The sequence below is a fragment of the Ischnura elegans genome, chromosome 6, assembly GCF_921293095.1.
Source record: "Ischnura elegans chromosome 6, ioIscEleg1.1, whole genome shotgun sequence".
NCBI lineage: Eukaryota > Metazoa > Arthropoda > Insecta > Odonata > Coenagrionidae > Ischnura > Ischnura elegans.
Genome location: NC_060251.1, coordinates 91,691,265 through 91,703,955, shown reverse-complemented (window position 1 = coordinate 91,703,955; position 12,691 = coordinate 91,691,265). Strand labels below are relative to the sequence as shown.

Genomic DNA, 12,691 nt, shown 5'->3' with positions numbered 1-12,691 from the left:
GCCATGATGTATATTTGCTGTGCAGAGGTGTTTTGCGGAACGGATGTTTGTTATGATGATGATGTTTGAGTGTAAAAGTCATGGAATTATGATTTTGCTTCCAGGGAAGGCTCGCACAAAAAAGCAAGCCAAACAAATTTCTGCCAAGCTGATGATTGACAAGATAAGGGAACATCTGGCCATGGCCTCACCTTTGATCAGTGAGACGAGAACGGTGAAGCAAGCTGAGAAGGTTAGTGCATCCTTTTTACTGGTCTCCATACCTATTGTGCCACTCAATTAAATAGTTTAGATGACTCAAATTTATTAAATTTTTATCTGATACTCTGTTATCTAGTAAAGTATTCTAGCTATTCCATTTTATGTAGACTACAGAAGACTCTCGTTATTACGACATTCACGGGACTGAAAAAGCAGAGGTTCGTAATAACGAAGTTCGTATGAATGTTTCTTTTAGGAATCATCGAATAAAAAGAAACATACTTTGTCAAAATTTCTTGTCTCTTCAATCTCCTAAACTTATAATCTTCAGAGTCAAGTGTGTAATGTACGCGATTAAATTATGCACAAGTCCTCGATATACGAAGAAGATGCGTTCCGAGACCTTGCTCTTTAAGTTGATAAACCTATACAAGGCATCGAGAGATCTTGCAGAATGCAACACTGCATCACAATCGTGCGTTAACTCACGATTGTGACTAACTGATCTAGCTTGCAATGTAGCCGGTGCCGAAAAAATTTGCTTTGTGCGGGAAGAAAGAACGGGCGAAGCGCTGAACAGTTCCTGACTTCAAACCAGATTAAATGATACTTTGTTCAGCCCAAAGTGCGAGTTCCTGTACATCATGTCGTGTCGCATCGGCAAACTCCATAGGCACCAAATTTTAAATTTTGGGCACTCTTGAATTTTTTTAAACGTCATATCTCTGAAAGTTCGTAAATCCAATGTGCGTAGGAAGAGGACTAACTGGACGTCCAATTTGCGAGCATTAATGAGTGGGTCACCATAATTCCACAGGAATGAAGCTTAGTATCTGATGTTGCGTGCATACTGAAGTACATATCTCCTACTGAATGAAGTACCATAATTGACGCTCTTGGGCACAATGCACAAGGAGAATTTAAATGTAGTGCAATGATGATAAAGTAGCGTAGTCTATTTCCACCTAAATGCCGTTGCCTACTACTAGTGGAACTTCGTAATAAAGTTCATTTTGTAATTGCCAGGACCGGATCAGATTCGTATTTTCAAAATAATGAAGATTTCTTATTAATTTTTATTTTACATTAGATTGGGTAGGCCTTTTCGTCGGGACCAACGACTTGCTTCGTAATAACAAGAACTTTGTAATAACGATGTTCATATTAACGAGAGTCTACTGTACAACATGGATCAATATGAGAATAGCGTGGCAAGTCCCATCCCAAGTTCGACTTCCCTCTCCGCTTCTCTACGAGGCCTACTTTATTTCATTCCAGCGATTAATCCTAATCTCTTTCTTCCCCTTTCTTGCTTGTCTAACACTCTCCCCTAATCTAACGCTGTTTTCAACATCCCCTCCCCACTCAGTACTCCCTACATCCACCCCTTCCATCTCCTCCGTATCTTAAGCTTTCTCTCCTCACCCCCATGTCCAGCACTTTGTGGTCAATCTTCGTCAGCATCATCGTCTCAGTTCTCCCCTGAACCCAAATCCCTCAGGTCTTTTCCTTTCCTCCTTCCCAAGTGTAGACCATGCTTTGGCTCTGAATTGTGCTGTGCTCCCTTCGCTAGACTTTTCTTTTTACTCATACGTAATGATGCTCTCTTTCCTGTTCATGAATGTTTCCTTCGCTATGGCACTTGCTAAAAATGAAAAATAAATGGAGAATGTATTCTATCCCTGTGGCGGGATGACTACCCGAGTAGGGGAACATTGAAATTAAGCACTGCCTTTGCAAACATACTTGGGAGCTTGAAATGGCATTCTTTAATTCTTTCACTCCAAATCATGTCTGTATGTGTGATTGAGTTGTGTGCAATAGCTATTCACGGTTATTCACTTCCATTCCCCACTTCGTATTGCGGGGGTGTATTGTTGCACTAGAAGTATATTTTGCTGTACAGTCAAATTAAAAGAAATACCGTATAAGTGCGTGTAAGAGGCGCACCTTTTTTCCCAGAAATTGCAGCCGAAAATGAGGGTGCGCCTTATACACAAACTTCTTATCTTCCCCCCCTCCCCTTCACCGGTCGCAAGTCCAAGGGGAACTGAGTGGCCTTGGTTTTCAGTGTGAGTCAGTCATCTGAAACCCTAGGTCAAAAACAAGCGGCAGGCAGGGGAGTTACTCCCTTAGTGACGTATTTTTAAAATGCTCCTGTTTGAATTTCTTGTAAGCATTGCGCCGTCACGTCGGTACCCCAGAGGTGAACATGGAAGATCGCGCAGGGTTTTTCGCTCCGGAGGGCTCGCAAAATTTACTGCCACGAGTGGGCATCCCACGGCATTTATACTGCACATAGTAATCGCTTATCAAACGTAGAGAAATGCATAGTGTTGAAGGACATACCATTACGCTGAGCACATGATTTTTCAAAAATCATCTGCAGACGCTAATATGAGGATTATTGCAACTGAAAATTATATTGGTATCAAAACCTGCGCTTTAAAAAATTCAAACGAGTGTGTTCATTGTTGGACTAAATTGTGGATGGAAGAAATCAGGAATGCTTATAAGTGAGGAGCGCGGAAGGAGAGGTCCAGGGGAAGGAGCGCGATCCCTCCGTCTTCGAAGCAAGCAACGAAATACGGAGGGGAAGGAGCGCGCGTGCTCCCTCCCCTCCGTATTTCAAGCTACGAGGCTATGAGCGAAGGAGCACGGGAAGAACACGTCCGATCTTGCATGTGACGTCGTTGTATTCAAAGCAAAGGGGCGAAGGCGCAGCAATGTGATATTCGCAGTTTGCGTTGCCTTAAGTTTCCAGTCCATCTCGTCTTGTTTGAATGCGCTTATGCTACGCTTGTTTCTTCCGAAATTGTCCTGTTGGGACTATTTTGAATATTAGTAGCCTTGTTGTAACTATAAATCTTTGTGTCAAACAATTAGAGCTTAAAAAACTTAAATTCTGTCAGATATGCATCGCGTTAGATCTCTTTCTTTTTTTCAACCTCGTGAGTGTCATTCAATTATTGAAAGCTATCGAGATATCTTCGGGCTCAGTAGATGACTCACCTAGCATTTGGCCTCCATAAACTGGGAGATCGATCAAGGTCAGTTAGTGAGATGGGGTAGGGATGAAACACGTTTCCATTGTTCCCCTGTAACTTGATGTTTACCTATTTTCCTGTGGGGTCTCGGAAAGGAAGAAAAACGGCAGAGGCATTGGCTGATGGGGGGCCGAATGTGACTCCACTAAATCTACGACGTGGTTATTATCCTACGGCGCTGAAATTGCCCCGATTGTTGTATAAGCTCTTGGGAAGGTTCATGCTATGTGCCTGTCGTGTATTGCCTTAAAATTTTCACGGCTGCAATTCTATTGCAGTACTCCTGCGAGAGCATTTAAACTAAATTGTTCGTGAATAGGACAAGCATCGTAGAGCAACGGCGTATGCGAAGAGAGGATGGGAACTCTTTCTACTCTCTCTTATGCCGCTATTACCGCCTCAGTTATCAAAATTTCGTCTTTCAATTAATATTGAAAGAGGAAAATTCGATAACTGTCGAAATTCCAGGCGTACTGGAATTTCGACAGTTATCGAATATACGTCTGCAACACCGCGGGATAGTATAAAAAAAATGCCGCAAAATTTTTTTCTTCATAGCTTTGATGCTCAAAATAGGGGTGCGCCTCTTACACACGCTTATACGGTATAACTGTGGCAATCCATGTTAGCTCAACCTCTCATCTGGGCTCACTCAGATTCCTTCCTAGTATGGCTCGTTTGGTACCTTTATAAGCAATTAAAAATGCACCAATTGCCTGAATTTTAGCATTAGTAGTAAGATAGTTTAAGGAATATCTACAGATAAACGGCTATTGCTCAGTCTCACCTTGTATATCGATGTATAAAAAACTGCAAACACTGACTGACTCATTGTCAAAAAAGATGATCACATCGGCAATATTTTGGGAGGTTTCATATGTTCAGAGGATCGTATTATGAAGCTGACGAGTAGGAAAGAATGAAAAATATTTTGAAGGAGTGACCTTTTTGTACCTGAAAAAATTTCAGTGTGCATAACGCGTTTCACATTTTGTTATGCGATTATATCCTTCATTATAAATTTTCTATGATTTTTTGCGCTGATAAGCCTGTCTTGTATAGCTGCTATTGCACCATCAGTTTCAATCAGGTATTTGACTGTAAGGTGTCCATACATTTTTGATGAAGGAAGATGTAGAAAACATTCCATACAGCTGTTTCCTCCATCATCCACTCTCCTCCTCTCCTGCTATTTTTACACTCGCTGTTTACCATGCAATGGTGAGCATTTGTCATTATATTTCTTTATGGACTTATGGAGAGTGCTTGTTTCATATTATAGAAGAAGTACAATACACTCCCGATTATCCGGACTAATGATGGGGAGATACGACACGAATCATCGAAAAACGCGGATTATCCAAACTTTCTCTCAAATGTCTTGCAATGTTCATAATTTACGTAAAACAAACAATATATTATTATTTATGCAGTTATTCTGTTATTTAAGAGTGCTTCCCGGACTCATTGAAAGCTTTCTTCGCCAGTTCGCGGTCTTTTTATCGGCGACAATATGCTTTTACTCGTATAATTAATGCTCCATGTAAGGCCTGGTTTCGAAAACCACACATCCGTGGCTGTGTGATAACGGATACTGAAAAGTGGTTTGCACAAATGCTTCAAAACCATTGCGTGACGTCGGAAACTACACTGTCAGGCTCCATGCCACGTAGTCGCGTCTCGCACAAGTTGCCCGCGTTGCAACTGCTGCGGGACATGTGTCCGTGATCATGGAGCGCGGTCATACTCTGTGAGGCTTGGAAAACAGGAACACGGTGCTCCCGTGAATGCAGCTTGAGTCTGATTGCTTCCGTTTTACGAAGGGAAATAATGACTGCAGTGTATCCTAGTACATATTATAATGGAGTGATTCTGGTGATTTTATGTTCAGTTTTATTTTTTTATAAAGATCGCAGAAGAATTGAGCGAGAGTGAAAACATGTACGGATAATCCGGAACCCGGATAAACCGTAGCCGGATAATCGGGAGTCTGCTGACATAATTTCTAAGTTTTTCAATGTGGTTATTGTGAAGATTAATGTTAATTCTCTCCTGCCTCTTCCTCGTTTTATGTACGTTTCTTATGTACGTTATGTACCTTGCAATTGGAGAGTTTGGGTGACGTGCTTTCATATCTGTCCACATTTTTCTTGCTATTCTATTCAAGTCATGTTATTCTGTTATGCTATTTATTCAGTTGTGCTGTTGGAATGAGTGTGAACCTGATGTTTTATTCCTCAGTGACTTTCTGGACGATGGTCTTTTCCTTGGTTATCATTACTTTTATTTTTATTATGGCAGGTGAAATTTGAGGAGAAAAATTATCAGGCTGCCATTGATGGCTACTGCTCCATCAAGGATAAAGATGGTGGGAGTTCAGCTGGCAAGAATGTGAGCCAAACGCTCAGCACGTCTCACCTGATGCTGCAAGAACTCTACGGTCCTCAGCTGTCAATTTTGAGAGGTGTAAGTGTGTGTGTACATAGTTGGCTCGATGGGGTATATTTTGCGGTCGAGCGTTGCTCTGCAGGTCAGGGCAGTTGGGTTAATGGTTTGGTTTTGGATAGTGATAAATAAAAACTCTTGATGAGGACTGTACATGCTTTGAAGTGATGCATTAGAACCTGAAAAACACCTCCCAATAAATCATTCCATCTCCGTAAGCTATACTTGATGAGGACTGTGCATTAGGGTAGGCCGAAAAAAGGTTTTTTTTCCTGATCAAATTTGCCCTATGCGGGAAAGTTGCGAAAAGATATAAGGATCTCGCAAACAAATTTTTTTTCAAATCGGATAATATTAACCACTGCCACCCGAGCTCTAAAGTTTAACCCTTTCGCGCCGAATCCCGCACCTGTGCGGCGAGGATTTTTTTTCCTCAACTACGAATGCCACACCAGTGCGTCCTGAATGTTCTTACCCTAACCAACGAATGCCGCGCCTGTGCGGCACAGGTCGAAAAAAGTGACCGTGGCGGACACAATAGACCCACGGACGCGGTCGCCCCTTGTGATCCGCCTTAGCGCGAGCCCAGTCCCTTCTTCGGCCGCTCAGGTCGACCCTTTCCTATCCTCTCCACGCGGTCAACTACTGTTATTTGCAGTGTGTTTTCCAAAAAAATATTTGTTGCGTACTTTTGAAATTCAATGCTAGAAATGAATTCATCTTTTTTTGCTGACCACATGGAAATTTCAAACAAAATTCTAACGTTAATCTCAACGGAGTTATAGAACTACAAGTAATTACATTAAATCCGTCTAAATCAACGTTAGAACTTCGTTTAAAATTTCTGCACGCTCAGAAACAAAACACAAAATTCATTTTGAATGTAAAAAAATCGGTGCGAGCAACAAATATTTTCATATATTTTGCATTAACATTTTAGCCAGTTGACCGCGAACTCGTGCTAGGAAGGGGCTTTTAATCCTTCTAGGGTCTGGGACAGAGGCAGAGGAAAGGGATCGGTGCCCTCTGAGTTGGGTCCAAAAAAGGTTAGGGAGGTACCCACTGCCTTTAGTCGACGCGGAAAGGCTTCGTACAGAGGAGTAAAGAAAACTTTCAAGAGACTCGTATTGAGGAAGAATTTCCTTCAACGAAGGTCCGGCGCGAAAGGGTTAAAATTTTGTGAAAAATCAGGCTGATTTCAGAATAAAACGGCTATGAAGACGAATTTAATGAAAATATGGGATAATGGATAATATCAAAGAGTGGATACATGTTTATAGTTTATAAAAATGAAATTTGAAGTTTATTTGACAAAATATACGGTTCAAACAATGTCTATGAGTTAACAACAAAATTGTAGTATAGACCACCCGCACAACATAACTCATTTTTGCATACGTTTCTAAAATTCCATTTTGGGGGCTAAATCGCAGTTAAAATGATATTTATTTCGATTGAATTTAAGTTTTTAGCAAGTCTTCATATGGTAGTTAATAATCCCACAAAAAGTAAAAATAAGGTGAATTATTTTAAATTATCATCAATCATAATGACGAATTACGTACCTGTGGAGCTATTTAAAACAAGAAATTCAACCTTTCAACAAAGGAAAAAAAAGCTTTTTTCGGCCCACCCTACTGTGTATGCGTGAATTTTTGCAAACCACGAGAACAAGATGGAGTGAAGTTTACTTGGTCTTGCGAACTTTACTTGCTTTTTCCGAAATACATGTTTTGGCTCTTTTTCATGCTAAATGTCGACCTATCCCAGAGAAAAATCCTATTAGCATGAATTTTTTGAGATGGTTTTGTAGGAAATACAATTACATGCAATTAAAAAGGTAACGTGCTCCGGGGTAACTGGGGCATGGGTCGATAAATTGCATATTTATGGGAATGTTAAGTTTATCTGGTTGGCAATCGTACTTCTCCTTCTTTTGTTCTTTGAGCAACATCTTACCTCATTTCGAGCCATTTAGTGAATTTGGGTTACTGTGGAATTTTAATGTAATATAATATAGCTGTCGGGGTTATGGCAATCATTGAAAAAGTCGTCATAATTACAATTAATATCGGTAGTTCTCATAGGATCGCCTTCCTGAACTCTTTTCACATTTAAAATCAAGAAAATGAGCGCTACATTGAAAAACTATACCATGTGAATAAAAATCGCAATTTTTCATAGATTTCCCGAAGACGATTCCATGATTACGGCGTCTATCTCCCATGATTTATCCTATATACAGTAAAACCCCTCTTTTACACTTTTGAGGGGGACAAGGGAAAAAAGTGTAAATCGCGGGAAAGTGTAAAATCGAGGTTAGGCACAATTTAATGAAAAATAACCCCTTATATATAGTTAAATGTTCTATTTTTCATATGAATCATGTTCTAAATGAATAGTAAGTACAAAACCTTAAATTATGATAACAAAAAATTCTTTATTAGTACTGAATTCTCAGTGAGGTAGATCATACAAAACATCAGTCTTCTGAAAGAGATCCTTTAACACAGGACGATAAATAAGTAAATACTGATAAATACGGATAAACATTTTCCATTAGCTCCATAAACATAAAAGAATCTTCTAAAGTAAAAATATTTTAACCTTTGGACAAACTAAACAAAAATATTTGACTTAAAATCCATTTAACATTTAATTAAAAACAATATGTATCAACTTAAACTCTCCTAAGTCTTCTCAAAATTTAAAGCAATTAAATATATATCACAGAATTTATTAAACATTCTGGGGTGAATTAAGTGATGAAAAAAGAAGCACCATTACAATATGTTCTTTTAACTAGCCTTCTTCTGGAAATATTCCATTATCTTTGTTTGCTTAGTCATTTTATTAGTGCAAATTATTTCTACTCTTTTTTTCTATTACGTCCAACAGCTCTAATTCTTTCTCATTTCCTGCAACAGTTGATAAATGTTGCCTCAGTGCACTGACAGCAGACATAGCATTGATTGTGCTTTCTTTTGGCATTTCTGTATCATCATCATCCTCCTCACTTGCTGTCTCATCACTGTCATGCACGTCAATAGCTTCATCAATAGTAAGTGACTTACATGTTGATAACATCTCATCCACTCCCACAAAGTCTGAAAAACTTATTTCATCTCCAAATAATGACAACTGATCATCGGCTCCCAATGCTATATTACCACCTCTCCCTTCTTCTAATGATTCTTCATAGTCCTGTTCAAAGTTGCAGTCTTCTGAAAAACTAAATCCTGCTTTTTTAAAACAATTTGCAATTGTGCCCTCATCAACTTCTTTCCATGCTCGTGCTACGTAGTGTAGTGCATCTAAAACAGATACTTTGAAGTTCTTAGGGTCCCTCCCACTATCTATAAGATTAATTGCTTTTCTCACTAGAATCCTGCGGTAGTTGGATTTGAATACATGGATTATCCCTAAATCTAATGGCTGTAATTGGCTGGTACAATTTGGTGGGAAGAACACCAGTTTTATATTCCTCAAATTCATATTTTTTGGGTGGGCTGGGCATTGGTCTAAAAATACTACAATTTTTCGGTTTTGTCCACCCATCTTGGCATCTAGAGCCTGCATTTGTTCCTGAAATAAATGTGACGTCATCCAAGCTTTGGTATTAGCGGCATAAGTTGTGGGATATGTCTTGATATTTTTAAAACATCTGGGATTTTTGGATTTTCCAATGACAAATGGCCTCAACTTTTCACTACCATTAGCATTAGCGCCAAACAATACTGTTAAACGAGCTTTGCTATGCTTTCCACCATGGCAAGATTCACCTCTAAACTCTAAAGTCTTATGGGGAAGTGTATTGAAAAAAAGGCCTGTCTCATCTAAATTGAAAATGTCTTTTGGAGCATACCCTTCTGTATGCTCACTTAAACAATGTTCCTTCCACTGTGCCACTGTTTGGGGATCAACACTACTGGACTCACCACAAATTGTTTTGTATACAACATTATGCCTAGTCTTAAACCTGCTTAACCATCCGTTTGAAGCCTTGAAGTCTTCAATTCCCAGCCTCATTGCCACATGTTGCGCTTTTTCCTTCAGAATAACTCCGCTGATGGGTATGTTAGAGGACCTGGTGCACTGAAACCATTCTTTTAAAATTTCTTCTAGTCTATCATATTTCGAGTACTTCACATATTTTCGCCTCTTTGCACTGGGTCCGCATTCCACTGCACTGGTTTCTATGTTTTTGCGAGTTTTAACAACAGTGTTTAATGTGGACACTGGAATCCCAAGTTCTTTGGCAAGGGAAACGCGTGAACCTACATGCGAGTCAACTCCTCCCAAAATTCTTATTTTATCTTCTATTGAAAAAGTTTTCCTCTCTCGTTTCTGGGCCATTCCGTATTTGATTCGCGTTTATAGATGCTGTCACAAAAAGAAGCAGGGAAGAAGAGATTACGATTAAAACAACTTTTAAATTAATCGTCAATATTATCGTCAAAAAGCGTCAAACTAATCTTAGGATTGTTGACTAATGATGATGAAAATTAATCGAAGAACTTGGTAATAATGTACGCGAAGGAGAACACCCAGTGCGTGGATCATCACGAGAACGACCACGAATATAAACATAGCGTCTATATTCGTAACTACGATGCTTACAAGTGAAGTGGAAAACCTACAATACTTACCACCAACAAATGGAATGAAATTAAAACTTCGCAAACAACCTGTCTTAGGAAATCCCGCGAGTGGTCAGAAACAAATGATGAAGGAATTATTCTAGAAGTTCAAAGAGGCCGTATTAATGATAATGGCGCTAGTGACAGGTATGCCAAAAAAGGCGAGGAGGTTGTAAATACAACTTCTTTTCCTATATTTACAACCTTCTTGCAAAAAGTTTATCCCTACCTCCAATCGCTAACTCTCTTTCTTCTTGATTACGGTGCGCTATCCGCCATGTTCCCTTTGGCGTAAATAGCGGGTCATTTGAAATTTCGTTAGCGTAAATGCGGGGAAGACTTAACATTGTAGAGATACTTAAATCATCGGGACTTGACGAAAATGTCGTAAATTGCGGGAAAACGTATATTGCGGGGGCGTAAAAGCGAGGTTCTACTGTATATTAACAGAACGAGGACGAGTGAAGCTCAGACAAGCGAAGACAAGTCATTTCCTTTCTCACAGCATACTCGTAGAATATAACAACAACCCGGAGTAAGTCAACTGGTTTTTTAAGCATCATAAAAATTGGGAAAACTTATATTGACTTTAAAATTACGGCAACAGCCGTAGACATTCGCTTCTGGAATGATACCATATCGATAGTAAAATCGATCGATATATCGATTGATGACACGCAAGATTATTAGATTGCGACGTAATTACAAGAAAATTTTATATTAAACAGTAGAAATTTACTTTCAAAATTTGTCTAATGTCGTCTGCTTTCTTTCCGAAATCAAGTGTTTTTAAGCTGAGCTTCGCGTGGAGATCCAGAGGATCGTCTGCTCCCGCAACAGTAGTCAAGTAAATACGCACGACGTCGAGTGTATGGAGCAGTACTGCTTTAGATAATGTGGGAATCGTCTAAGACCGTTAAGACTCATTTCTTCATCATGATAACTCGTGCAATAGCAACAATAGGGTGGTTTCCTATTATTTTTTTATTGCCTAAATCGAAAGATTATTACTCCTGGAGTACGTATTTCACGCTTTTAGATTTTTAAATGACGATATCTATTTTTCGCGATCAAATGAAAAGTGAAAAATTTCAAGCGCGCGAAAACGCGACGCGTAAGTAGGAATGAAGGGAAAAAGTCCGTACGACGCATTTCTGGTTCCCCCTCCCGCCTGGTAGGTGACCTTGATCGAGGCTCTGAGCACTGATAGGACGCAGGATGCTAACGGGTAGCTGAGTACCTTCCTGTCTGGTAGCGCATGGCTTAAAAAAGGTTTATTAATACCTTATCAAGCGAAGAAAACTTTCCGACCTTAGCCAGTTTTAATAGGTGATTATTAAGACATGTTTCCCTGAGCTCTGTGACTCATGCATGCATTGGTAGCCTCTGACGATGCATAACTCCTATCCTCTCGTGTAGAAACTAGGTCCCTGTGACGTCACGTGGAGTGGAATCGCATGGGCGCCAATCTGGCCTTTTTCAAATGAGAATAAAATTTGACCCTTGCCATTCGTCTAAACCGGTATTTCAAAAACCAAATAATTTGTGTATTATGAATACACTAATGGTGGGTAACGAATCGCCATCAATGCCTTTTGTTTTCTTTGATGAAGGAAACTACCCTATTGCCCACTCACGAACTTTGTGCGCAGAAGTGGGCACTCCCAAGCGCTCAAAAGGCAACAGAAGGCGAGGAGCTTGGGGTGGGGAAAGTTGGGGCTTCGTATTGGCTGTAGTTTTTCATAGTCAGGCATTCCCGAAAAATGGCCGCATTTTATTATTCAGCACATCACAAGAATTCAGAAATGCATTTGGATAAATTACGGTCGAAGAAAGAGATGTGGAACGAATGGAAGAATGTTAATGGCTAATAATAATAAATTAAATCATGAATTTAGACTTTTGCGACCCTTAAGAAGATACTAGAGAACGAATTGCGGGTTGCGTCACGGCAAGCAATTGAGCGTACTAACCAGGAAAGCGCAATTTTTTCAAACATACTAACCAAATGCTTTTACCTGTATTTTGTTCGGATGGTACCGGGACCGAGGGAAATCCCTGTACTAAGGAGGAAAACGTACTAAGGAGGAACGTACTAACCAAGTTCCACTGTATTTGGTTTTAGAAATCCCAGTTTAGACCACTGTTAATGGTCACTTTTAACCTCATTTGAAAAAGGCCAGATTGGCAGCCATGCGATGCCACTCCACATGACATCACTAGATGCTATACGAGTAGGTAGGAGTTTTACGTCATCTGAGATTACCAATGCATGCATGAGGCACAGAGCTCAGGGAAACATCTTAATAATAACCTATTAAAACTGCGTAAGGTCGGAAAGTTTCCTTCGTTTGATAG

At 39.8% G+C, this 12,691-nt stretch overlaps 1 protein-coding gene across 1 annotated transcript in view; it reads left to right on the top strand.

The window, feature by feature from the left end:
- Positions 1-12,691, top strand: part of LOC124161167 (RISC-loading complex subunit tarbp2-like) — a 52,127-nt gene that overhangs the window by 29,546 nt on the left and 9,890 nt on the right. The window contains exons 4-5 of the mRNA XM_046537397.1: positions 105-232; positions 5,550-5,714. Of these exons, the coding sequence (XP_046393353.1) occupies positions 105-232; positions 5,550-5,714 (293 nt within the window). The remainder of the gene's footprint in view (positions 1-104; positions 233-5,549; positions 5,715-12,691) is intronic.